Raw genomic sequence first — 26,308 nt, 5'->3', positions numbered from 1 at the left:
CTCTTAATGTGAAGTCTTTCCTAAAGTCCAGCCAGTACCTTTCCTCCTGCATTTTAAACCCATTCTTTTGAGTCCCATCAGCTTCATTCCCTCCTCTAAGTGACAGCCTTTAAATACTTAAAGACAGTAACAACAACAACATTCAATTTATATACTACCCTTCAGGACAACTTAACACCCACTCAGAGTGGTTTACAAAGTATGTCATTATTATCCTCACAACAATCAACCTGTCAGGTTGGTGGGGCTGAGAGAGCTCTGGAAGAGCTGTGACTGACCCACGGCCACCCAGATAGCTTTAAATGGAGGAGTGGGGAATCAGACCCAGTTTTCCAGATTAGAGTCTTGCTGCTCTTAACCATTACACCTAACTGGCTCTCATGTCTCCCCTCAACCTCCTCCGAACTGAACATACCTAGATACCTCAGGCTTTCCTCGTAGGACTTGGTCTCTAGGCCTCTTATCATCCTTGTTGCTCTTCTCTGCATCCGCTCCAATTTGTCCACATCCTTTTTGATGTGAGATCTCCAGAACTGCACACAATATTCCAGGTGGGGCCTGACCAACATGGTATATAGTGGGATAATGACATCCCGTGATTTGGTTGTTATGCCCTTGTTAATACACCCCAATATTGCATTCACCTTTTTTTGCTGCTGCATCACACTGACTGCTCATATTTAGCTTCCCATCTACCCATATCCCAAGATCTAGTTTACACACACTCTACTACCTAGAAGTATATCCCTCATCCAGTATGCATGTTTTGCATTTTTATTACCTGTGAGGAGAACCTGGCATTTATTCATGATAAATTGCATCTTATTCCAGTGTGTTCAGATCTCATTGAATTTTATCACTGTCTTCAAATATTGAAAGGCACTGGGCCCAGAAATGAGCCATGTGGCACCCCACTGGATGCCTCCGTCTAATCAGATGTTATGCCATTGACAATTACTCTTTGGGTACAGCTGTCCAGCCAGTTCCTTTTCCATCTAACAGTCCTAGAGTCCTGTCCCCAGTCCACCAGTTTACTTTTCGGAATATCATGAGGAACCTTGTCAAAAGCTTTACTGAAATCCAGATAAACAACATTGACATCATTCCTGTGATCCAATAAGCTTGCCACTCAATCATAGAAGGAGATTAAGTTGGTCTGGCAGGACCTGTTGGGGAATCCATGCTGACTTCCCTGTATCACCATGTTCTCTGGCAGATGTTTGCAGATGGAGACCTTTAATATCTGTTCCAGTATCTTCCCTGGGTCAGAGGTCAGAGGTCAGGCTGACAGGCCTGTAGTTCCCAGGATCATCCTTTTTCCTTTTCTTGAAGATTGAGATGACATTTACCCTCCTCCAGTCTTGGAAGATGGAACCTGGAAGATGATCAACAAAGGGTCTGCAAGCTCTTTCAAAAGTTCTTTAATCACCTTGGGGTGCACCCTATCTGACCCAGGATACTTGTACTCATCCAGTGCAGCAAGGTTCTTCTCCACAACTTCTCTGCCCATGTTAACCAGGAACCCCGGAGCCATGCTTTTCCTACAACCATTTTTAGGTGGGCCTATTTTCTTCAGAGAGAAAACTGAGGTAAAGTAGGCATTTAGCCTTTCTGTCTTCCCTCTATCATCTGTCAAAGTTTCTCCATTTTCATCCAGCAATTTGGGTGTCACCCCTTTCACCTTCAATTTGATCCTCATGTATCTGAAGAATATATTTTTGTTGTGGTGAGCCTCCCTGGCCAGTCTCAGTTCATTCTGAGCTTTGGCCTCTCTGACGGCAGCTCTACAGTACTTAGCTACCCCTGGGTACTCTTCTTTGGATGCGTTTCCTTCCCACCATTTCTTGGACATCTCATTTTTCCTCCTTAGCTCATCACAGAGCTCTTTGTTCATCCACATTGGCTTCTTAGATCCTCTACTGCATTTCTGTCTTACTGGAATGGTGATAGCTTGAGCCTGTAACTGCTCTTCTTTTAGGAGAGCCCACCCTTCACTCACTTCTTTCCCTTCCAGCATTCTTGTCCATGAAATAGCTCTCATCATATCTCTAAATTTATAAGCTTGTTCTACTAAAATCTAACCTGCATGTTTGGCTACGAACTCCCTTGGTACCCTGCAGCAAAAGGAATTCTAGGGGAATGTGATAACTTCTCCCTAAGATTCCCAACACCATTACTCCATCAACCAACTCCTTCTTGTTGGTTAATATCAAGTCCAGTATGGTCAAGCCCCTTGTCACTTCCTCCACCATTTGACTACGGAAATTGTCAGCTAGGCAGGTCAAGAAATTGCATGACCCTGGACGCGTAGCAGAGTTGGTCTCCCAGCACACATCAGGGAAGTTGAAGTCTCCCATAACTACAAGGTCATGTTTCTTGGCTATCCTATTACACTGTTCATGGAGGGCAGAATCCACCTCATCTTCTTGATCAGGTGGTCTGTAACAGACCCTGACCACAATACTGCTTGTCCCTCCCTCCCTTTCCACTGCTTTCCACTGGGTTGTCACTCTCCTCCTCCAGTATTTCCTGACAATCAAGCCTTTTCTTCACCTACAGTGCCACTCTACCTCCTCTACACACTTCCTGTTCTTCTTGAATGACTGTATTCCATCATGCGAATAATCCCACCAAGTCTCTGTAATGCCTACTAAGTCATATATTTCCATCTGCATTAGTAGATCGAATTCCTCCTTCTTATTGCCCATGCTTTGGGCATTGGTATTTAGGCATTGGAAAGTTGGGATAAAAGGACCCCAGAAGGAGCCATGAGTTCAACTGCATCAGGTTGGAGTCTTCATTTACCAAAAAAAGAAAAAAAAAGGATGCCTCAGGTAAGATTTCTCCACTTTTGTGCTCCAGTGAAATCAAGGAGTACATTTAGGCACTACTGTATGGTTAGATCCACCACCATTTGGCTAAGAGCCTCACCCATGTTGTTTAACTCTGAATATAGCCCAAACACTTTTGATTGCTAAATTGAGGAAGTAATTCTCAATTTATGGCAAGTTTGCCCATTCTAGTAATTTAATCTACAATATATAAACTGACTCTTAAAATTTCTCAGTTGGGTGCTGTTACTCTTCACCAGCTCTTTCACTCAATGGCCACACATGCAGGACTGATGCACACAGATAATCAGCTGTCATTTTCTGCCCCAGAAAGACTCCGGGCAAAGCTTCAAGAGTTGCACTGCTTACTGTCTAGGTTGTTTCAACTTTTTGGAATGTATTTGCTGAAGATATATAAGAATGAAGAGTATTGAAGCAAAGAACTGATTGCCACTTTAATAATCTCCTGAATCTTTCTGTAAGGGAGCCAGGATGTTAGCGTGTGTGCGTGTGTGCGTGCGCAGCCCCCCCTTTAATTATTTAATAGGTTTCTTCTAGCTCTGGGCTTACTAATGCCTGTAGAACATTCTGCAGATGTAAAGTGCTATATAAATGATCAGTAGCGTAAGATTCTCTGGTGCTAAATCATTTTAATGCACTATTCAATGTGAGACAGTACTATTTAATTTAAAAGGTTTATTTATTGTTTCATTGGTTAGAGATTTAGAACCAACACCCAGCAAGGGGTGAATTGGTGTCCCCTCTTCTTATCTGTCCGATAGTTGCATACCTGATGGTGAAGTGTACCAAAGCTACATTGTACCAAGGTTCTGACTAAGCCTTTCTTTTTCAACCTTAACATATTTGGGTGGGTGGGGTTTTAGTGGGTGCATTTGATGTGCATACGACCCCATTCCCACTCCTAGAGCTCTCTCTTTCCTTAAACTTCCTTTGGGATATTTTGGTCTATCATCACAGAACTTTCTTGAACTCCAAACTGAAGCCAAAGAAAGTAGTTGTGGCAGCAGATTTCAAACTTGGACTTTTAAACAAACTCTACCATTTGGAAATCCCTCCCTCAGAAATGTTAGTCTCCTGAACATTTCAGCTTTGCTCATTATGGCAAAGAACCAGTCCTCTTTGCTTGCCATTTCCTTCCTTCCCCTTCCCTAAACAAACCCTAGCTGGTGAGAGAGAGAAAAGGAAAAATGCCAACAGAGAGGGCTGGCAAAAGCTGAGGATTCTTCTTTTCGACTCACTTCAATAAAGACTTGTGAGCATGCTTGGAAACCTCCATTGCTGACACGAGCCCTGGGAATTGTAGCTTTTTATTTTTCTTGGCTCACCGACTAAAAGGAGTAAGTACTGACCAAGAACTTTCTTTCCTCTTGCAACTTACTAAATTTGGAAAAGCAGAGGAGGACAGGAAGGAAACTGGCAACTGTGGAGGCTTGACCCTAGGGTAGGTTTTTTCAAGCCTTGGAAAACTCTCAGAAAAAGCTCATTTGTGACCCTTATGACCCTATTCACACCCTCTACAGCTTTCTTTCCCTATATTATATTATATTATATTTCCTTCTGATTCTTTTCCTTGAGAGTTCTTTAAAATGGCTCAGAAAACCCCGAAGATTTCATACATCAGTACAGATGCTACCATCTTTGGATTGTGCCAAGTTGATTCAATCTTCTTTTGCTTTCCTCATTTCTGGAAATGAATGAATGTTGTCTTTCTGAGAAGCTGTTGTTTGAAGAGTACTCCCTTCCTCTCATCCAGTTATGGCTGCCATCTCTGATTGTGTCAGTTTATGAGGTGCTTTGGGGGAGTGGTATAATAATATGATCTTACCAGCTTGAGCAAATCTAAAGCATTTTCTTTTTTAAAAAACAAACAAACAAACATTGTGCTTCCATAACTAGAGTCTTAGATTTGGGGGTCAGAAATCACCTTTTGCTTGAACCTACTGGGTGGCCTTGGCCTAGTTACTTAAATATCAGTGTTAGCCCTTCATCAAGGAAATGAGAAAAAATATTATCTGATCTGAATCTTAAGATTTCAGGATGAGTAAATCTAAATAATGCCAATAATAATTTATTGTAGAGTGATTAGTAATAGACTTTGGCGGAAAAGAAATTCTGGTTTCAAATTTCATTGAGCAAGATCTGGGTCTAATACTAACTTAAAGATCAACTTTTGGAAATCTAGTTAGTCTGGTGCTATTGAACCTGGATCTTGTTCTTTGACTGCAGATCAATATTGACTGCTACCCACCTGAAACAATCATGTTTTCTTATACATTGAGCTAGGAATCTCTATAAATTAGAGATAAAACAAATTTACCTCCCCAGATTCACTATAAAATTCTCCTCTGCATATTTTGATAGTGATCAGTCTGTGGTTCACCATATATTCTCCAGCCAACTGATATCACCATTTGGGAAGATCACGTTTGATCTCAGCATTTGATATATAATTTACCAATTATATCAAAGATCAATAGTTGATCTTTTGTAATATTGTTTACTTTTTTTAAAATGCTCTTCTAATTGAAGAACTCTTGTTAATGCTCCAAAGAACCCAGCATTCCTGGGAAGATAGTTTGCCATAGTATGTCGTATATGACATGTTATAAGATTTTGAAGCCTTCCAAAATGAGAACAGCAGAGAGATGGGGACAGATCTAAGGCATTTGAATTCTGAGTTTTGAAAGTTTGAATTTGAATTTTGCATTGAAAATTTTTTGGATGAGAAACGTGCTAAATTTATTGGATTTCAAATATCTATAATTATCCAGTTCAGCTCTGCTATGAATGTATGAAACTGACAAGGAATTAACAAGATTAGTTAAAGCTGATGTGGAGAATTCATTATGAATGTCCAGGAGTCTGGAAATAATTTATGAAGACACAGAAAAGTCTGAGTATTGTGTGTAATGGTAGAGTTAATCTTTCTGCTAGCCAAATGGCCTTTTGAAGTTAGGGTTCAAAGTAGCATGAAGGTGGCAACCAATGGAAGACTCACCGGTATGGGCTTCTCATCACTGGCAACGTACCAACATTGCCAGTGATATCATATTGCAGGCGAAGCACTAGCATTCAGCTGAAACTCTAACCACAGAGTTTTGGTCAAATGTCCATACATTGATGGTGACATGATGATGTCAGTTCTAGTTACACTGGAAGTGACATCATTGTGGTGATGATTGCCCTGGATATTGCTCCCCTTTCCCTCCCACTGCCCAGCTGAGCAGCTATGGGAATGGTCAGAAGTGGTGGGAGGTCTCCTACTGAAGCAACCTAGTATCCCTGGTTCAAAGGGACATAGCTTCAGTTCTAACCAGACAATCATTTTGTCATCCTGCTTATTGTAATGCACATTGAATTTGCCCCATAGCCAGGAACACTTTTTTGTAGGGATGCTTGTACACCAGCTGATTTGGCTCATGTTCTGTTTAGTAGTCACAAGCAGGAAGCTGAATTTTCATTGAGTTGTCTGTTTAAACACATTTGTAGGATTATTTTTCATGTGTTCATACAGTACAGTACAGTGCAATTGGCAGTGTTCACATATGTGTGTTCTCACATAGCTCAACATGGATTCTAGTTTCCCCTTCCCCACAGACCAGTCATCACTGTATGTCCCTTGGCAGCCAGTTATATAGATAGAACAGTGAGCAAATTAATAGACCAGCCAATGACATTATGCATTAAAAAAAGTTACTATTTGGTGTTCAAGTTTGCGTTATCAAGGTTATTTTGCACATGTGCATTTTTGGACTGTCTCGTGGGAGGTCTAATTCTTCTCCCACATCATTTAATTACCTGACCTGATCATCCATGATTCAGAGGGTGAATCGATTTTACCTACTGAATAAATGCAAAAACTCCTACAAGGTAAGGAAATGAAACTCTGCAATTATAGGTGCTATGCAGCTGCAAAGCTGTTTGGTAGATGTTCTACTCAGACACTGGTGAGGTGAACTGATATGAGGTTTGGCTCATGAGTGATCACAGCTGTGGAACATGATTTTTTTTTAAAAAAAATGCATTTGCTTATCTCTGAATCTGATCAATGTGAAATTTACAAAATCCCTAGTTTTTTGTTAAATGAATCAGCCCTCAGTCTGGCCTGACCCAAATTCAGTTTGTTTTACATTTGGCTGTATGACAGAATGAACAATAGGGGATGCAGAGGAGCATCTGGGTCAGCAAGTGCATGTCTCCTGTTAGTCCAGGAACCCAACTCTGCTACTGATATCAGTGACCTGCATCCATGTTGGGCATGTCTGGTCTACAGCAGGGTGTTAATCCCCATAGCTCACTGCTTCTGTTGCTATTTCACTAGTAAGGGCATGGGGGTCCCCTCCCCTTACATGTCACAGCTCTGGCCAGAAATACAGAGGAGTAGCTGCTGATCTGAACTTTAAAAATCATGGAAGATAGATACAGGGCTGGCCTGGTCTGGTGGGTAAACTCTGTGACTTGTCAAATGATAATTTAAGAAACCCGTAACTGCATAGCCTTGAAGAGGAACAAAGGAGCTGAAAATAATATGGCTTCTAGAAGATTAGAAATAGTTTAATGTATGATAATAGATACAATATGTATTAGGGCCCTGGTACAAGAAGTGTCTGAGAACGGCAAGAATATCCAGACAAGGGCAGAAGTGAAGATATAGTTCAAAGCTGGGACATATGGTTTGGGGGCCAACAAATAGTTATACATTTGAGAAACTTGCAATCATTATTTTTGATACTCTTTGTCATGATTATATGTAGCAAGAATGCATTAACACAGTAGTTAAGTAATAGTAGAAAAGACTTGATTATCAATAACTTTATACAGTAATTGAAGTTACAAGATTATTATTTAGTCAAGAATATGCACCTTATCAAGTCCTGTTGTTAGATTGGGGGTCCTCAATGCGGTGCCATGGTGCTCACCGACACCTTTCCTGGCAATCGCCAAATGTTTTTAGAAAGTGGGCAGGGCTAGGTGGGGTTTTTGCTCAGCAGCGTTTCTTATTGGCCATTGGAGATTTGATTGTGTGTGTTATCTGCTGTCTGGATTTACAGTAACCCTATGAATGAACAGCCTCCAAAACATCCTATCATTAACAGACTTGCTCAGGTCCTGCAAACTGGAGGACATGGCTTCCCTTATTGAGTCAAGCCCTCTTGTTTCGGTTCTTCCTCTTTTCCTGCTGTCTTCCACCTTTTCTAGCATTATTGCCTTTTCCATTGAGTCTTGTCTTACCATGATGTGACCAACGTACAATACAGTTTCATCATTTTAACTTCTGGGGAAAATTCAGGCTTGATTTGATCTAGTACCCACTTATTTGTCTTTTTGGCTGTCCATGGTATCCATAAAACTCTCCTCCAGCACCACATTTCAAATGAATCAACTCTGTCCCTGTCAGCTTTCTTCCCAGTCCAACTTTCACAAGCCTACACAGTAATGGGGAATACCATAGCATGGATTATCTTGAGTTTGGTCCCCAGTGACACATCTTTATCCTGAAGGATCTTTTCAGGTTCCTTCATGGATGCCTGTCAAAGATTTGATTGACTTTGCATATTTTTAAAAATGTTGTTTTAGCAGTAGCTGCCATCACAGCACAAGGAGCTTGACTGTGTGACTGAAGGTAAGCTGCAGCAGCCATTGTATGGCTGACTTCACTCTCTTGTGCAGGCAGTTTGTGGCTGCACACACCACTATATGTTACTATTCCAAATGTGCCTACAAGTTCAAAAAGGTTGGGGATCCCTCTGTTAGAAGAGTATTTTGAAAACCTATAAATATGGGAGCTGTAGTTGATTATCAGATTCTTCTTGAAGGAAGCTCCTTGCCTGTGATAATGCTTGCACCGTCACCGTCACTCATGCGCCAGTGTAATTGGGGCGGCGCTGGACAGCACCCTAATGACTTTCACAGGACAGTCCCACCAGCACCCAAGCGTGGGAAGGCAAAATGCAGCAGCCCCTGGGAGGTCCCGCCCAGTGTTCCCCTGACAACCCCGCTCACACCAGCCAATAGCCACACCCCTCCCCTCACATCCCGGCGAGAGAACAGCAGCCGCGTAGCCAATGGGGAGGCTGCAATCGCTGCCGCCGCCACCAATAGGCCCCCGTCAGAGGGCAGGCATCCCTGCCAGGGAGGGGGCAGAGGTGACAGTGAGGGTCCAGATCAAACACCCCCCCTCGCCCGTCAAGCCCCCATTTCTGATGAGGGCCAGGCCAGTAGCCACAGCTCAGAGCGCCTGCACATACCCACTTCCACTGCCACCACCAAAAGAAAAAGGTCCCCCCCCCCAAAAGTAGGGCCAGACAGTAGGGAGCTGATCTCTGTTGCCTGGAGAGCAGTCGTACTTCCAGGAGATCTCCAGCTACCACCTGGAGACCGGCAACCCTAATTAGTCCCCAGTTCTGGAGAAGCAGGTGGGGGGGAGGCGGGGCCAGCAATGAGTGACAGGAACACCCAATGGAAGCCATGTGGGAGGCTGGGAGGCCATTTGGAAATGAGGGGAATGAAAAGCATGCTCAGACTCACTGCCACGCAACGGGAATGCATCACTGCATCTCTACAAAGCGAGAGCGGGGGCTGGGCCTTGACAGCCATGTCCCAGTACTGGGGAGATGCCCCCCCAGAGTGAACTGAGAGACTCTCCCCATGCCAAGCCCATCCCTGCCTCTGCAAACACCCCACCCCCACCCCCTGGCAGCAGCTTTCCACCTGCACCCTGTCTCCCTGGCTTATCAGATGCCAGCCGCTCAGCCTATCAGAGAATGAAAGTCCTCGGTGCCTCCCCCCTCCTCGCAGACATTCCTGGGCCACGGTTCAAGTCCCATCCCTCTGCCTGACATTACATTGAGGGGAGGAAGGGGGCGGGGAGGCTGAACAGGGTCTGCTTGATACATTTGTAGGGATGTGCAAGTGGAAATATGTGACAGGGGTGTTGGGGGAGGGGCTAAGGACAAAGTCAGGCACACAGACACAGAAGTTAGTTGTTTTTCAACTCGTTTTATTAAACTGGAAAAAGCGCCATTGTTTCTAGGCTGGAAAGGGAGCCAAGGCATTTCACACAGCCCTCCTTCTTGCTCCCAGGGGCGAGGCTGAGATGCAGGCTGCTGTGAGCTTCCTGGGCTGGATCTGAATGTCACTCACAGAGGATTGGGGGGGCGGGGCGGGGAGGAGCAGACATGCTCAGGACATGCCTGCAAGAGAAAGACACACATGTGGGCTTTGCCTCGGTCCACGGCTGAGGCAGACCCCACACTCCAACATCTGAGAAGATGCACATAGTAGAGAGCGGCAGCGGCAGCGACCAGCTGATGCCAGACTGTCTGGCGAGGATGTACTCTGCCTTGGGGTGCTTTTACCTTTAAGGGAGGAAACGAGCTGGTAGTTACAAACACCTGGTCAAGAGTAGCTTTCTGGGCAACTGCCTCTGGGGCGGGCAGGGATGGCCACCATCACCCACTCTCCTGCCGAGCCTCATCTGAAGAGGCTAGTGGTCAGGTGGGTTCAGGTGAAGAGGCAGTTAGCACTAATCAGCGAGACAGGTTCGCCGTCACCCCATCTCCTCCGTACTGGTCAGCGCTGCCTTGTTCCTTACCGACTGGAACTTCAAAGTCAGGACACCTGCAAGGAAACAGGAGTGGCTGCTGTTAGTTAGCCAGATATTCTGGACTTGTCCTTCTTACCTTCAGCGAGTGCAGTTCTCCCACTTTTCTTGCAAAGTCCCCAAAGTGTGCCCAGTTCCTGCCACTGTGCGACCCTCTCCCCCACCTCATTTTCAAAGTGGCCATGGCACACAGCAAACGGGCAGAGATTCCTGCCATGTGCTCACCTACCTGAAGAGTGTGGGCGGCACCGGCCGGATGTTTTATAGGATGCATTCGCGGGTGATTGGGTGCGGGGAGGAGGGCTCGTCCACACCGGGAGCGCACGCTGATTGGTCCCCATGATAGTTCCCGTCCTATGCTCCTTTGGGCCATGGGGGTGGGGCTGGGCGCTCAGAGAGAGGGCTGGGTTTTTGCTGTTCCATGGGTGCCTATGGGCTACGCCTTGTTTTTTTGTGGCGTAGCTCTTTTGCGCTGCTGTGGGCGTTCCCGCTTCGGGAAGGGCTTAGGGAGCGAACTAACTCCGGCCCTGCCCTCCTCTGCGCCCCTTCCTGTGCCAACGCGGGGCTCTACGCTGTTTCTCCGCTTGCACCCGGCTGCCTCTTGCTTGTGCCGGCGGAGGCCCGGTGGCGGCCGGGCGCCTCGTAGCACCACTGACGGATGACCATTTACGCCGACGTAGAGACCAGATCCGCTGTTGCAAGGCTTAGTTTGGTTCCTATTCACTTTCCCCGCCCTCCCTAGGATTGCACTGCCCATGGTCTCATGTAATTTCCCTCTCTTAATTATCTGTGTAAAATGAATGAATGATATTGTCATATTCTTGTAAGTTAGCCAGTGTTAAAGATCTACATAGTTATATTTTAATAAAGGAAAAATAGAGGCAAATGTGAGTAAAATATTTGCAATGAACCCAAAAAACATTGTTGGGTATATGTCTCACCAGGAGATCTGATAAAGGAAAGCTAATAAGAAGACTTCGACTTCTTAAGAGCATACCTATACCTGATTCAGGCCTGACAAGAATCATTCAAAACAGTAGTACCGTAGATATGTACTGAATTTGGCCCACTATTTGAATGTGTGAATTAGCCCTCAGAATGCCTCTTAATGGAGTATGAATGCCTATTCTGGCACACAAGAAATGTAGGGGAAATAGAGTTGCCTGGCGTGGCCTGGCAACTCTATTTCCCCTACATTGAGAGCCAGTTTGGTATAGCAGTTTGGAGTAGAGGTGGGCATGAACAGCAATATTAACAAAAAAAGCCACGAACAGCCCAATCCATTGTTCGCGAGCAAGCTGTTCATGAGGCCCCATTTCCCTGCGAACGTGTTTGTTCCAAGCCCTCTTCCTGGCATTCATCAGCCGTTCGTAAAGCCAGACAGTCTGGTGCCTTTCAATCAATTCCCCTGGCAACATAGGCATGGACTGTTTGAACTCTGTCTGAACTCCTTCTGGCTTTCCTTCTGGCTTGTAACACTTCAAAGTAGCTTCTAGCAGACAGTCCAGTTTTTGCCACTGTGAAAAGAAAATGACAGGAAAGGGAGGGACCCATGTATCTTGTCTTTCCCAGGGTCCAATCTCTCTGAAACTTGCGGGGGTGGGTCTTCAGAAGACAGTGAGGACTATGTCCCCTGCAAATTTGGTGGGTATTGGACATTGGAAAAGTCAGTTTGTAACCCCTCAAATTAGCTTCCAGCAGACAGTCTAGTTTTTGCCACTGTGAAGAGAAAATGACATAAAAGGGGGAGACCCATGGACTCTCCTTTCCTCTGCTCAAGTTCAGCTAAGTCCCAAGGAGGCTGTTCTGGCTCCCATGAACCTCCAACTATGAACATGTTCATGAACATGTCATGCCCATTGCTGTTTGTGAATCCCTGTTCGTGGATGGCAATGAACATCGTGTTTGGTTTTTTCCCCTGTTCATGCCCATCTCTAGTTAGGAGCGACGGGACTCTAATCTGGAGAACTGGGTTGATTCCCCACTCCTCTGCTTGAAGCCAGTTGGGTGACCTTGGGTCTGTCACAGCTCTCTTAGAGCTTTCTCAGCCCCACCCACCTCACAGGTTGTTTTGTTGTGGGGATAGTTAATAACATACTTCGTAAACCACTCTGAGTGGGTGCTAAGTTGTCCTGAAGGGCAGTTTATAAATTGAATGTTATTATGTTATTATTATTACATTAGGAGACTAGGGGGTGGAGACCTGGAGGGTTACTATAAAGTTTCAGTCAATTCCTAGTGAATTTCCCCAGAAGAGATGTCACTCCATTGGCTGACTGCCATTTTTAAATTTTACTTTTCTACCTCCACTGCTCTGAGCAGGGTGCTGGCAACCAAGTGATTTGGAAGGCTAGGGTGGAAAATGTATATTACTATTTTCTCACTTTCTCTAACAGCTAGTACTTCTGCCAAAGTAACTTGTTGATAGCTTCTGCTGCCATGTTTTATAAAAACATCTTTCTCTGCTATCCCTGGAGTTCCTGACTGCCCTTTTGAAGCCTGTCATAATTAGACTCAAAACTTGGGAGGAAGCAAGATTGGTGGGTGGTGACAGCTGCACCAATTAAGCAAAATATAAACATGAAAAGAGAGAAATTAAAGCAGCAGATAAATGGTTATCTGATGCATTTTGTACATTCAAACCTGGGTGATGGGAGCCTTTCAGATCTCCCTCAAGTGGCTGTTCCAAGGCCCCAAATTGGTCTTAAATCTCTCTTTATCTTTCCATGTGCATTCTTTAAAGATGAGAAGGTCAGGTGTTTGTCTAGTTTTGTTTCTTCTTGGGGGAGACTCCAATGTTTCTTTCCTCCACCATCCTCTGTTGTGGTGCCAAATTTCGGAAACACAGAACTGCATCATTATTATTTCTCATGTGTCTAAGCTCCTCATATGGGACCATCAGACTAACAATGGAATTCTATGCAGAGTTATTCCACTCTAAGCCCATTGATTTTAAACTGGAGTAACTCTGCATAGGATTGCACTGTGAATGTGATTTTTTGGAAAGAAGAAAAAGAAAAGAATAATATTCTTCTAACCGCTGCTGCTGTTCCCCATCCTGTGAATCATACCTGTTAATATTAAATGGTGAAAAGCTTTTAGGATAATCTGAAAGCATCTGGACATCACTCCTTGTTCATTCCTCATAGTATCTTTGCCTCCCTTCAGAGTAAGAGATACGGGGTGGTGGTGCTGAAGCATCTATCTTATTGATCAGTACTTTGTAATATTTTAACGGGTCTTAATCAAAGGTATTGCCCTATTCTCGCTTTTTGGATGTATGCTTTATGTTTCTGGTCTGTTGTGTAAATGCCAGCACATTTTCTTCCTTCTTTCTGGCTTGGATTCCTGATTTCAACTTTTCTTTACAGTTTTTCTCAGGCTTAAGGTTGGAATAGCCTGAGCTTTTGAAAACTTGGAAACTGAGTCCAGTTGGGCATGGTTATTACTTGGATGGGACACCACCAAGGAAGACTGGGGTTTCTGCACTGAGGAAGACAATGGCAAAGCACCTGCTTATCTGTTGCCTGAGATGCCCTGTGGGTGGGGCCACTATGAGTTGGTTGTGATTTGACAGCACTTCCTTCCTTCTTCTAAGACTGGAAAGCTAATACAGAAGAGAATTGTCTTAATTCAGATATGCTTCCAAAATAGTTCACCAGATCATGAATACTTGCTGGCACCAGTGAAAACTTCTAGTCCCTCCTGCCATTATACATGTATGAAAGGTCCCAAAGGAGCAGCAGGCTGGAACAATTTGCTCCTCTTGTTACTATTGCTGTTTGCAAGAGGTTGGAACATTCACTTTTCTACTCATGGCCACGGTGCATGGGGACAACTGGCTTCAGCTTTCAAACCCTACAAGCATTTTCATGTCCTCAAACTGCCCAGTGGACCCACTATTGGATCTATTGTGAAAATTATGTGTAGCCATGCAAGTAGTGTGGTTTTGCAGTGGAGCCAATAGTGGCTATAGGGTAGTCTAAGAATTCTAGAATGGCAGGGCGGGGGGGTGAAGCTGCTTCTTCCCACAGGCTTCGGCCATGAGCAAAAGAGGACTGGTTTCCATCTTGTAGGTGCAACACTCACATTGCACATCTGAAATAAAGTCTTCATGGTAGATCCAACATAGTGTGACTCATCACTCTTGGCATGATAACTGGAGCATAGAAGTTAGTACATGTCCAAATGCATTTCATTTGGAATTGCTGGTAATTCCTGGTATTTTTCCTCTATTGTGTATTTAAATGGCAAAGAAACATTTGTGGTCATTTTCTAGCCCAAGAAGCTAGTATGAATTTAAACCTCCATAAAAAACACTATGGTCACAATCTTTGAAAACTGTACCATGGAAAGAGAGAAGCATGCATGCATTTAGAAGTATTTTGATAGTGTTTGCTGCAGTAAAACAATCAAGCTAGTTTTAAGTAGAAAAGTGGCTTGACATTCATTGATTTTCCATAAAAATGTTCAAAACAATTCTTTCTGCATGTGCCATGAACAAACATATGGCTACTTATGATTGTTTCCTGATTTGCTGTTTGGTAGATCCCATGATCATTCAGATTTTTTTCTGAACTATGGTGCTCCTTGCCCTCTAATGCTGTGACATTATTCAAACTGAACTCCATGGATTATCAGAGACTGCTTGTCTTGGAATAATACTAGTCTCTGAGAGTTCACCTCTGCCTTTTTTGTAAGGAGAAACAGCAGCAATTGATTTACCACTTCATGGACCAGTCTGTTAGAGATTAGATGCTCAGATGCTAATTTATGGTTTATGGATTTCTCAAGTATAATATTGTCATCTCTTGCTTTGCTCTTACAGATTCCCCAGATAAGCTATGCCTCCACTGCCCCTGACCTGAGTGATAATAGCAGATATGACTTCTTTTCCCGTGTCGTCCCCTCAGACACCTACCAGGCCCAAGCTATGGTGGATATTGTCAAAGCATTCAAATGGAATTATGTTTCAACCTTAGCCTCTGAAGGCAGTTATGGTGAGAGTGGAGTGGAGGCTTTCATTCAGAAATCCAGAGAGGATGGTAAGTACAATTTTGTTCTTATAAAGGCATAACAATAAATAACTCCACCTGCAGTGGGATGAAATACAGACGGCGGAACCTTTGTGAACAATGGATAATTGGATGTCTTGTTGTAAAGTGATGCATTTATCATTTAATTCATATGACTTGGAAGCTGCAGAAAGTCATTTCAAAGCTCTACTATGATACATTCATTGTGCTGGAGGTACCAGATGGGTAAATAGTGGCTCTGCTTTGACTGCATTGTTTAAGTAGTGGTAAGGACTCAAAGAGAGTTATTGCTGTTGGTTGATATTGTTCTCAAAGGCCAAGTACCATGTTGTAATGAGGCAGTGTGATGGAGCTGATCAGTATACAAATGCTTATCTAGCAATGGGCTGCTAGCTGCATGACTGCAACAACCTGACTGGACGTTGGCAAGCAGGAGATATCATCAGATTCTTGCTTCTGTGAGAGATGAGGGAAGCATGAAAGCTTTTAAAAGTTCTAATAACTGTAGCAGTAGAACAACTGTTACTACAGGGGTGGGCAAAGAATAGGAAGGCCAAAAGTGTACATGATTTTCTGTTTCCGTTGAAGAATCTGTGAATTTGGATTTGTTGTCCTGCAAAAGCAAAGATAGTGCATGGGAAAAAGAAAATGTAATGTTATGTTTTGCACATTTCTAACACAGAGGCCGCTTTTCCTCCCACAGTATTAGTGTGAACCCTGCCATAATTCTAGATAGAACTACATTTAAAACATAAACCCATTGTGTACTATCTACCAACAATGGACAGCAACACTATTTCTTTGCGAGCACAGCCAATCCAATGAGGTTCCTAGTATGTACACAACATTGGGGATGTGTACTTTGGGTTTCTGATTTGGGTTTTTAACCTGAATCAGGCCTGATTTGGAAAGATTTGGGATTCCCAAATCAGCCCCAGCATTGCTGAAGCGATTCACGAATCCTGAAGCAGTTTTCCAAAGTGATTTGTATCATTTTGGGAAGCTTTGGGCAAAATGGCAGCAGCCACGCCCACAGCACTTTTCTAGCTGTTTACATTGGAAACAGCAAGAAAAGCTTGCTTTCAAACCTCCCACTCCACTGCTTTTTCCTCCCCCCCCCCGATGGGAGGGGGAGGAGGCTCCCCCTACCATCAGGTGAAGAAAGCGGCAGGTTGTTTGAAACTTAAGGCAACGCTTTTTGTGCCACAAGTGGTGAGAAAAAGTGTTGCTTTCAAATGCAAATCCTCCCCCTCCCATCAGGGGAAAAAAACGGTGGGGCGGGAAGTTTCAAGCAACACTTTTCTTGCCACTTAAACACTTTTCTTGCTGTTTAAAGCAACACTTTTCTTGCCGCTTTTTCATACCGGAGCAGCAAGAAAAGTGTTGCTTTCAAATGCCCTGCCACTTTCTTCACCTGATGAAGAAAGAGGCGAAGCATTTGAATTCTAATGCAACACTTCTGCTTTTGAAAGTGTTGCTTCCCCCTCCCAAATCTGAAGCGTTACTGTAGTCCAAGCAGCCATCCGCCAAGCAGCAAGAAAAGAGTTGCTTTGAGTTTCAGTGTGCGCCATAAAGATTCCCGAATCTTTACAGAGCATATTGAAGCAGTTTACACACCCGAATCCTGAAGCAGCTTGCCATTTTGGGATTCAGGTCATTCGAAATTGTTGTCCCTCTTTGGGAAACTCGAATCTTTTTTGTGTGCACACCCCTACACAGCATTATATGGTCCAGTGAAGGACCTGCTTTTCTCTCTTTGAATGGAGGGCTTATGGGAGAATATTCTATGTGAAAATAGGATAATAGTTCAAAGAATAGTAAAGCCAGCAAAGCTGACACATTTTTACTGGTTGTGCTCATTTACCTTTTAGAGCACCCTAACAACTGTCAGTTGAGGAGATGCTTTTCCCACCTTATCTCAATTGCAGAAAAGTTTTACCTGCTGAATTTCTGGGTGCTAGACAGGCAGGGGCACTGGTGAGTAAAAATGATGGCGAATGGGCCTTTGATCTTTTCTTACAGAAAGATGCTGAAGAGTTTGCTAGATTCCAGACTTTCACTCTCTACGGAATGAGGCTTTTGAAGCTTTTCTGGGAAGGTGGCTGTCACTTTAATGTTTTGGTTTGATTTGTGTTCGCTTTAATTCCCAGTCAGACTAGTTGCAGAAGGCTTTCCAACCTTGGACAAAAGCCTGTGTGTTTATGTGTTTATCCAGCACATCAAACTCATTGTAATCTCTTGTTTTTAAGGACCACACAGTGTCCAAATGTTAGGCACTGGTAATACCCTACAGATATAATTCTGCTATAAATCTTGCTTAAGCCTTTTTAATTGCATATCCTAGGCTGAATTCATTATTGTAACTGTTTGCAGAGGAGTGGCGGTTTGTAAGGTCTTGCTGACTGATGGGAGAAGGATGTTATAATCTGGTCCATTCAGCATTTATAAGAAGAACTGGGCTACAGAAGAAGTGCTGGTTGCCCCTGGAAGACCAAACACTGAGGGAAGTTTCTCTTGGGAGAGAGATTAACCCGAGAGTTCTCAAGTATGAATCAAGCCAGCCTGAGGGACTCATGGGCAGTTGTCAAGGGGAAATGTGTCACCTCTGTGAAAGTGTAACTTTACATGAGCCAGGATTTGAGTCTAGTGACACCTTAGAGACCAACAAGGAATGGAGATCTCTGAGCATTTCCTATTCGTGTCTGAAGAAGGGAGCTGTGACTCTTGAAAGTTTACACTCTAAAAATCTTGTTGGTCTCTACAATGCCACTGGGCTCAAATCCTGCTGTTCTGTTGCAGTAATATAGATTAAAGGCATATTGCAGCAAGCAATACTAAGTAGAGATGGGCACGAACAGCAATATGAACTAATAAAAGCCACGAACAGCCCAATCAGCTGTTTGCGAACAAGCTGTTCATGAGGCCCCATTCCAAATGAACAGGTGGTCGTTGCAAGCATTGTTCGTTGCTGTTCATTGCTGTTCATCAAGCCCGATAATCTGGCACCTGCAATCAATTCCCTTGGCAACCAGAGGCAGGGACTGCCTGAACTTTGTCTGAACTCCTGCTGTTGCCCTGGAAACCCCAGTCTAAGCCCAATTTAGCTTGATAGGCAGGTCTTCCTTTCAAGTGTGGAGCTCCAAATTTGTCACAACAAGGGAGCAAAGAGCAGGGGGGAGGGTGGCTCCCAGCTCTGGTTTTGCAGACAGTGAGGGAGAGACAATTGCTTGTGGCATTTTGAGAGAGAGACAGGGAGAATGCATTGGAGCTTGAATTTTGTGTGTGTGTGGTTGGGATAGGGATCTATCCCTTCAAGTTCCAGGGTTGCTGCCAGGTTCTGGGTCAAGCTATTATTTATTACTGGTACCTTTCCTGCTGCCTGCTCAGGTAAGGTTTCTGGGAGTGGTGCAGTAGGGATTTTCCCCTTCAGGTTCCAGGGCTGCTGCCAGGCTCCGGAGCCAAGCTATTATTTATTATTGGTACATTTCCTGCTGTCTGCTCAGGTAGGGTTTCTGGGGGTGGTGTGGTAGGGATCTTGATGGCTGGAGGAGAGCCTGCTGGCCCCCACAAACAACAAACATGTTCATGAACAGGTCATGTTCGTTAATGTTCGTTGTTTGTTGTTCGTGGATGGCCATGAACAACGAACACCATGTTCGGTTTTTTTTGTTCATGCCCATGTCTAATACTAAGCAGTATAAAGCAATACACTAGCATTATAGTCAAACTTCTCAACTTTGCATGAACTGTGTGGTTTTATTTCAGAATGTTAGATAACCAAAACAGGTGTCCTTTTAACCTTTGACAACTAATTAAAAATAGTGGACTCTATCTAGATTAATGTTCTTCTATCAGAAAATGAACCAATGGTGACCTACCAACTTAACTCTTTCTGTCATTTCTCACAGATTTATAGTTTTGTTTTGCAAGTTGGATATAATGTCATTTTTTTGGCTAATTAGGTTATTCAATAGAAATTATGAATATTTAATGAAGTATCAAACCAATCATAGTTTGCTTATGCTATCATGTGAAAAGATCTTAGATATTTGCATAAGATAACCTATAAAACATGCAAATTCAGATTGTGTGTTAGAGTTCTGAGTGGAAGAAATCTCATGAAGATTTAGCTGAAAAATTCATCTTTGCATTGTAATGCATTTCATAGAAACTTTGATTATTTTAAACTTAGAGTTAATTAGGAAATGTTAGCAAACCTAATTCTTATTGCCTTTCTGTGTTCTGTTTTTGTAGGATTTTTATTAATAATCATATATATTTTGATAACTTGCTTTGTTAGGGTGTATTTTCAATAAAGGAAATAAATAAACTCTAGAAAGGTGTCTGTGTACTTTGATGAGAAGGGGCAAAACAATAAGGAACCCTATATAAATAATGTACTGATAAGCAGATTGTTCAAAGAACAAGTTCTGTTTGACAGGCCTTACTAATTGCTGAAAGCTATTCTAGAGTAAAAGATAAATCTTTCTTTTGAGATAGTAAGATCTTTTAGCAAGGTGCAGATAAGACAGTCCATTACAGTGCCATGACAGACCAATATGGCTACCCACCTAAATTATTTCCATGAGCCAGCATGTCTCATTCCTCTCTACACAAATGAAGTACAAAACATGATATCATATGCTTCATCATTTGGAGGACTGACAGGAACTAGAACACAAAGGAACAACTGAAGTTCACCGTCAGGAGGGTCTTATATTTCTGATTACTACACACACACACACATCATTTTTAAGGCATGTTTACTCCCTGTGACAATGATAAGTCCCACCTTTAGGTTCTCTATATTTAGGGAAGTTAGGATAGCTGTTTCTTAATGTAGAACCAAATTCCAAGATCTCTGACTTCAGAGATGCTGAAAACTTGAAAATAAATATGATTGGAAATGGAATGTACCGTGACCAAATTGTTGGTTCACATGCAAACTGAGACCCCGCACCACATTACTTTGACGTTTTTGTTCAAAATACACATTGAGTACCATGTCTGGGCAGCTTTGCCCCTGTGCAATTGCTATTGTTGTAGGCTTCCACACCTAAATTGCTTCATAGGCTACAAGATGATGAACACAAAAACAGCCAATCTAAGCAGCTGTTCATCATGAACACAGGGCATGCAATTGGCTAGGGAAAAATACGTCTTCCTGTGAATAACAACTGCTACTCCTATGAAGCAGTATGAGAATGTACATGTATTTCTTTTTCAAATAAATCTTTATTTTTTAGAAAAGAGAGAATGTACACGTGTGAACTAACTTCCCCCTGTATGAAGAGTTCTCCTGTCTGTTTTATTAAAAAACACCAGGATATGTGAGCATGATGAGCCAAAACCACTGTGACTTGCACCCTACCACTCTTTTCAGGTACATTGGAAGCCTTCCTCCTATGACAATGATCCTTCCACTGGCAGAAGAAGCACTTTCTTTGGTGGATGGCTGCTTGGACTACAGTAATGCTTCAGATTTGGCTGAGCAGAGTGTAGGATACAAATCTGTGAAGAAACAGGTTGCATGGCCCCAAGACACCTCTTTTGTTATTCAAACAGGTTTTAACAGGTAGAATTTGGCAAACATAACATGTGCGTGTAAAAAGTACAAATCCCATGAGGCAGTTGAGAATGTGCTTGTGTGAATTACTGCAGATCTGTCAGTTCACCTGCTTTGCCAGTAATGATTAGTGAGTCAGGCAACGATAAGGAACACAAGGAGACACCTTATGAATGTAAGCCCTCACCATGAAAATGTTGCTGTTTTGTGCCTTAAAGACATGGCAAACAGCAGAAGGGGAGATACCATTGGTGGCAGAAAGAACAGCACGTAGGGGAATCTAAGGGACAGCAGTATGTGACTGTATGTCCACCATTATGTTGTTGGTTGCACAATCAAACATGAAGACAAGTAAACACTTTGGTACATGTTTGACTGTGCTAACTACAACTGACATAAACCATGAGGTGATTGAGTAAGTGATTGAACTTCCTTGCTGATTTTTTACTATCCCTATAAAAGCCACAGACTCAAACTTCAATGGAGTTTGAGTCTTACTTAAAACAACTTGCTTAAAACAACAGCAGAACAATTCATCTATAGGGCCTAGTAGGAGGGCTGTGAGGAGAAGCCAGTTTAAGCACAAGATGATGGAGATGAATTTCAGGTTCCTTAGTTGTTTAATCTGTACTGCACTGTGGGCACAAAGGCCCCCCTCTTAGCATGAATGGGCAGCCTCTTCTAGGGGAAATTTTGCCCCTGCTGATTCTCTTTTGTTCTCCCAACAAGCTCTCTAGAACTTACTTGGTAGGTAGCTTTTTTGCCTTTTAATGTATTTTCAGGGCAGCCATTTTTTCTACTCTCAGTCATGAAAGGGGATTGAGAAACAAATGAGGGTAGGCATGTTATGGTAAGAGAATGAGAAGAATTCTTGATGGGTGTGAATAATTCCAGCACCAGTAGATGGTGCTTCAGCATTTGCCGCATAATCCCTATGATTTTCACTGTGGGATGAATAAAACTTGTTGCTGAGCATGTCAAACAGCTCCTGCAATGCTGGCATAATGTTATGGTGTAGTACTGGCTACTCCAAGAATGTATTAGCTTGAGGCATATTGCCACCTTCTAATGTATAGATGCACTGTCCTCTTAACTCTGTGCCTGGTAGGCAGAAATCAACAGGTGAAGATTTCCCTCTTTCTGCATTATCCTGCCAGGAAAAAGTCACTGTTTGATATCTGCTTGTTATGCAGTTGTTAGAGGTACCAGAGTCTATGGCCAGAAAGAAAAGAATGATGGCAGTGGACTTGGCGCCTCCCTGTGGTGAGGGTAAAGTTTCAGCATATTCTCTTTCTTTGTGGATCTGTGCCAGAAAGTTCATCCTTAGGCATAGGCCATATTATCCACATGGCCATTTTGAATGGAAATTGATATACAATGTCAAGCAGAGACAGAGCTGCCAACTGTCTGAAGAAAAAAATGTCCTGCCTTGGGCTGTCAGGTTTCTTGCTGTAACTGAAGAATTCCCACTCAGAAGTCTTGGTTTCCTGATGCTGCTTGGTAGACTAATGGGGTGGGGGGAGAATAGGCATTATGCAGATACCACAGTATCACTGCCAGACATGGGATTGCTAACCTCCAGTTGGGGTCTGGAGATCTCCCAGAATTTCGGCTGATCTCCAGATGACAAAGATTAACTCCCCTGGAGAAAATGGATACTGAATTCTATGGCATTATACCCTGTTGAGATCCCTCCCCTTCCTAAACCCTGTCTTCTCTAAGTTCCACTCCTAAAATCGCCAGAAATTTCCAATACAGAGTTGGCAACCCTGCTTCTGGTGCTAGGATTCCTAGAGCATCACACTGATGTCATGATGACACTTCTGTGTCATCTGTGTGGGGGGTATGAAGTATATGATGACACTTGTATGTCATTCTGTGTGTGTGTGTGGGGGGGTATTTGGGAATTTCTTGCATTTTGTAGGAGATTGGACTAGATGATCCTAGAGGTCCCTTCCAACTCTGTGATTCTATAATTCTATTTGCATGTACCCATGTCCTAATGGGTGCCAGCACTGGGATGGCATTGGCAACCCTGTTCTTTCCCTTTAACAGAAGCTTACTGGGATGTTATTTACCAGGTGATGCTATTTGCCTCCATGTCCTGAAAAGCTTCTGCTGTTTCTATTAAAGGGAGGGGCCATTATCCTCCAGGCCAGTTGGCAATCCCAAGCACAGGTCCAGCGACTACAGTCTGCACTAACCAGTGTCCTTAATGCTGCCATACCAACAGTGTGACCAGGATTTTCTGTATTGCTAGAGTTATGCTTTAAACCTGAGAAGAAGAACTTTTGTTTCAAGTGACCTACTTCATCCGTCTTTCAAACACTGGTTCACTACACATGCTGACTCAAGAGGAGGAAAAGGATGAACCCTTAAAGCTTGATCTTAGTCCTTCAGATCTAGTCATCATTCTACATTGTGGATTCTGTATATTCAAGCCAGTTCCCAGCTTCCACATTTGTCATTCTGCGTGTTCAGCATAAGGTGCTCTCCTGTCCTCTAGGACAGTGGCAGATCAAGGTATTTGGCCTCCTGAGAAGACAGTAGCAGCTGTATTTATTTATTTAAAATATTTATAAAACTGCCCTTTACTTGACTAAGTCAGGACCAGTAAATGCCCTCAGTGCTGCTGCCAATGACCACACCTGACAGCCAAAGGAGACCACCTTTGTTACTTCTTAGTTGCCACAGTTCTCATACAGAAAAGGATGGCAAATCATGCAAGCCATATAGGGCTTCTTGAACCAATTACTTCTTGTTGCAAGAGTTTGGCACCATTTTAATTGCCCTAACAACAGGTAACCAGAAATGGTGATTAAAGCCTCACAAGAAAGTATTTGTTGAGTGTTCAGGAACTGGTATACATGGCTTGCTGCACTGCTTTTAAAGAGGCCTGGAAGAGCAAGGGGGTAAGGAAGATGATCACTTCTGACTCCCAGGTGGTGGCAGCAGTTGGGTAAATGGGGGGATGGGAGATTACCACCCTCCAAAATCTGTTTTCTCAGGTGGCTGCCTCAGAGCGGGACCACAAGTGACGCCTGACACAGGTTGGACACTTGCCAGCTTCCCTCAAGTTTTGATGAGAAATGTAGGCAGCTTGGCGGAATGTTGGACAAGTGACAGTTGAAAAGTCCATTGGACAGCAGTCAGAGAGTCAAGCTGCAAGACCAGGATGCCTACATTTCCCATCAAAACTTGAGGGAAGCTGACTAGTGTCCAACCTGTGTCAGGCGTCACTTGTGGTCCCGCTCTCAGATTGCCTGATTACAGAGCCAACTGTAGTATATAAATGTACTCCAGAAGCACCGTGTTATCAACAGGCAGAAAAGGAATGCATTGCTCTTTACTCCAAGCATAGACATGCATTGCCTGCACCTAAAGCAGGGTGCTAGTATGCTTTCAGGTGGATCTTCATCTCCTTTCATATTTGGCATATTGAACCACCCCATTTCTTACTTTGCTCTGACTTCCCACATGCTCCGTGCTGGTTTAGGCCAGGCTACTCTGTGGGGAGGAGAATATCTTCCCTGTTCCCTCTCCTTTTCTCCCTAAAGTGAGACAGATCCTCTACTGGGTGAGAATGCACACTCAGAGACCAAAATGCAGCTTGTGAAACTGATGTCATTTTGATAGTGCAGAATAAATGGCTAACAAATTACAGAGGAATTCATCCACTGTATGAAACTGGATGTCTCGCCCACCCTTAATTTTGGCAAAAGAAAGGAAGGGGAAAGGGGAGACTTGTAGTGGGAAGGGAAAGGAGAAGGAGGGAAGCCATTTCTCTAGCTCTCCAAATTGAAAAGCGAATTGAAAAGCTGTGCAGTGCCGCTGACATCCCCTTGCAGCCTAATCCTTTTGAAAGATTAAAGATGTCTATGGCCATATATTGTATTGATTCATTCCCTGAAGTATAAATCATTTGTTCAGCAGCTGGCTGGCAACCAACCAGTGCTTACAGTTGATCTTTAAAGTGGTATTGGGGGAGGGGGGGAGTGCATAAGTGTATGTGTGTCCAGGCACTTGAAAGCCTTGATGAAGGATCTTGTGGTGAGAGCTCTATGTGGATGTTTTCCCCATCATGTAGCCCTGGGTGGCCCCACAATGCAAGTTTAAAAAATCCACAAGGAGGGCCCATATAGTTCTAAGGTATATTTTTTGCAAACCTAGGAAAATTCCAGATGTGTAGAAAAATATGTAAAGTTTTTTTTTTTAAAGCAAGGTTAGTGGGAAAATCCTTTGGATGGGCTTTTTTAAATATTAAATTTTATTCAGTTTTAACAGAAAGATACAAAACATAAAAAGAGCAGCGACACACAAAAGAGACATCAACTGCATGGGCTTTAGAGTGGCCAGAACAACTCAAAATGACACCTGGAAAAGGGAGGGACATTTTGGGGAGGTTTCCCCACCTTTCATGGGGGCTGCTGTTGTGACACTTGGCCACTGGTCCCTTTTAGGCTCCCCTCCCCCTTTTCTGGTCTGGTGCTCCCAAGCTGAGTGGAGGTGGGCTGGCAGCTTTGGCAGAAGCTGCCTACTAGGTGTTGAATGTTAACATTAGTGAACTTGGTTCATGTTCCCGTTCAATTTCCCACTCCACGTTACTGTCTCTTTCTCCCCCTTGGCATCTCCCCATTTCATTTTCTTGTTGTCCTCACTCTTTTTACTCATCTATTTTAGATTAAACTCCTTTCCCCTCTTTATTCCTTTCTTGCCCATTTTTCCATTCAATATTTTGTTCCCCATTTCTTTCTCCCTCTTTAAAAAGCATTTTCCAATGTAGCTTTTCCTCTTTTTATTCACTCCTCTCCCTTCTCATGGCCTTAGCCTTCTTGTGGGAGCAGAGATTAGTTTGAGTTAGGACGGTTCTGGGAAGTTTGTAGTTGTAGCATTAGTGGAAAGAGTGACTATGAGCATACACAGAATGCTTTCTCATCACCACTAAGTAATCAAAACTAGCAGCAGCTCACAGATGACATGCTCCCAACCAAAGAGGCTATAACAGTGATCTCTAACTTTTTTGATCCTATGGACACCTTTAGAATTTTGTGAGGGGGTGGTGAGTGCCACTCCAAAATGGCTGTCATGGGAGGCAGAGCCAAAGCCCAAATGGCTGCCACTGATGGCAAAGCCAAACACAATACTGTCCTTCATTTTGCAAAAGAATTGCAGAAGGGGAATAAAAAGAACTGAAAGAAAGCCCATGGTGGAAAGGAAATGGAGAAGGAGAAATAAAAAGAAGGAAAGTCTG

The 26,308-nt window shown here is 43.4% G+C and overlaps 1 protein-coding gene across 1 annotated transcript in view; it reads left to right on the top strand.

Moving 5' to 3' along the window:
• GRM4 (glutamate metabotropic receptor 4) overlaps positions 1–26,308 on the top strand; it is a 377,446-nt gene that overhangs the window by 116,752 nt on the left and 234,386 nt on the right. Inside the window, exon 2 of the mRNA XM_054980417.1 lies at positions 15,284–15,500. Within this exon, the coding sequence (XP_054836392.1) occupies positions 15,284–15,500 (217 nt within the window). The remainder of the gene's footprint in view (positions 1–15,283; positions 15,501–26,308) is intronic.

This window comes from Eublepharis macularius, chromosome 5 (genome assembly GCF_028583425.1).
Source record: "Eublepharis macularius isolate TG4126 chromosome 5, MPM_Emac_v1.0, whole genome shotgun sequence".
NCBI classification, from domain to species: Eukaryota; Metazoa; Chordata; class Lepidosauria; order Squamata; family Eublepharidae; genus Eublepharis; species Eublepharis macularius.
This window is presented reverse-complemented; position numbering and strand designations above follow the sequence as displayed.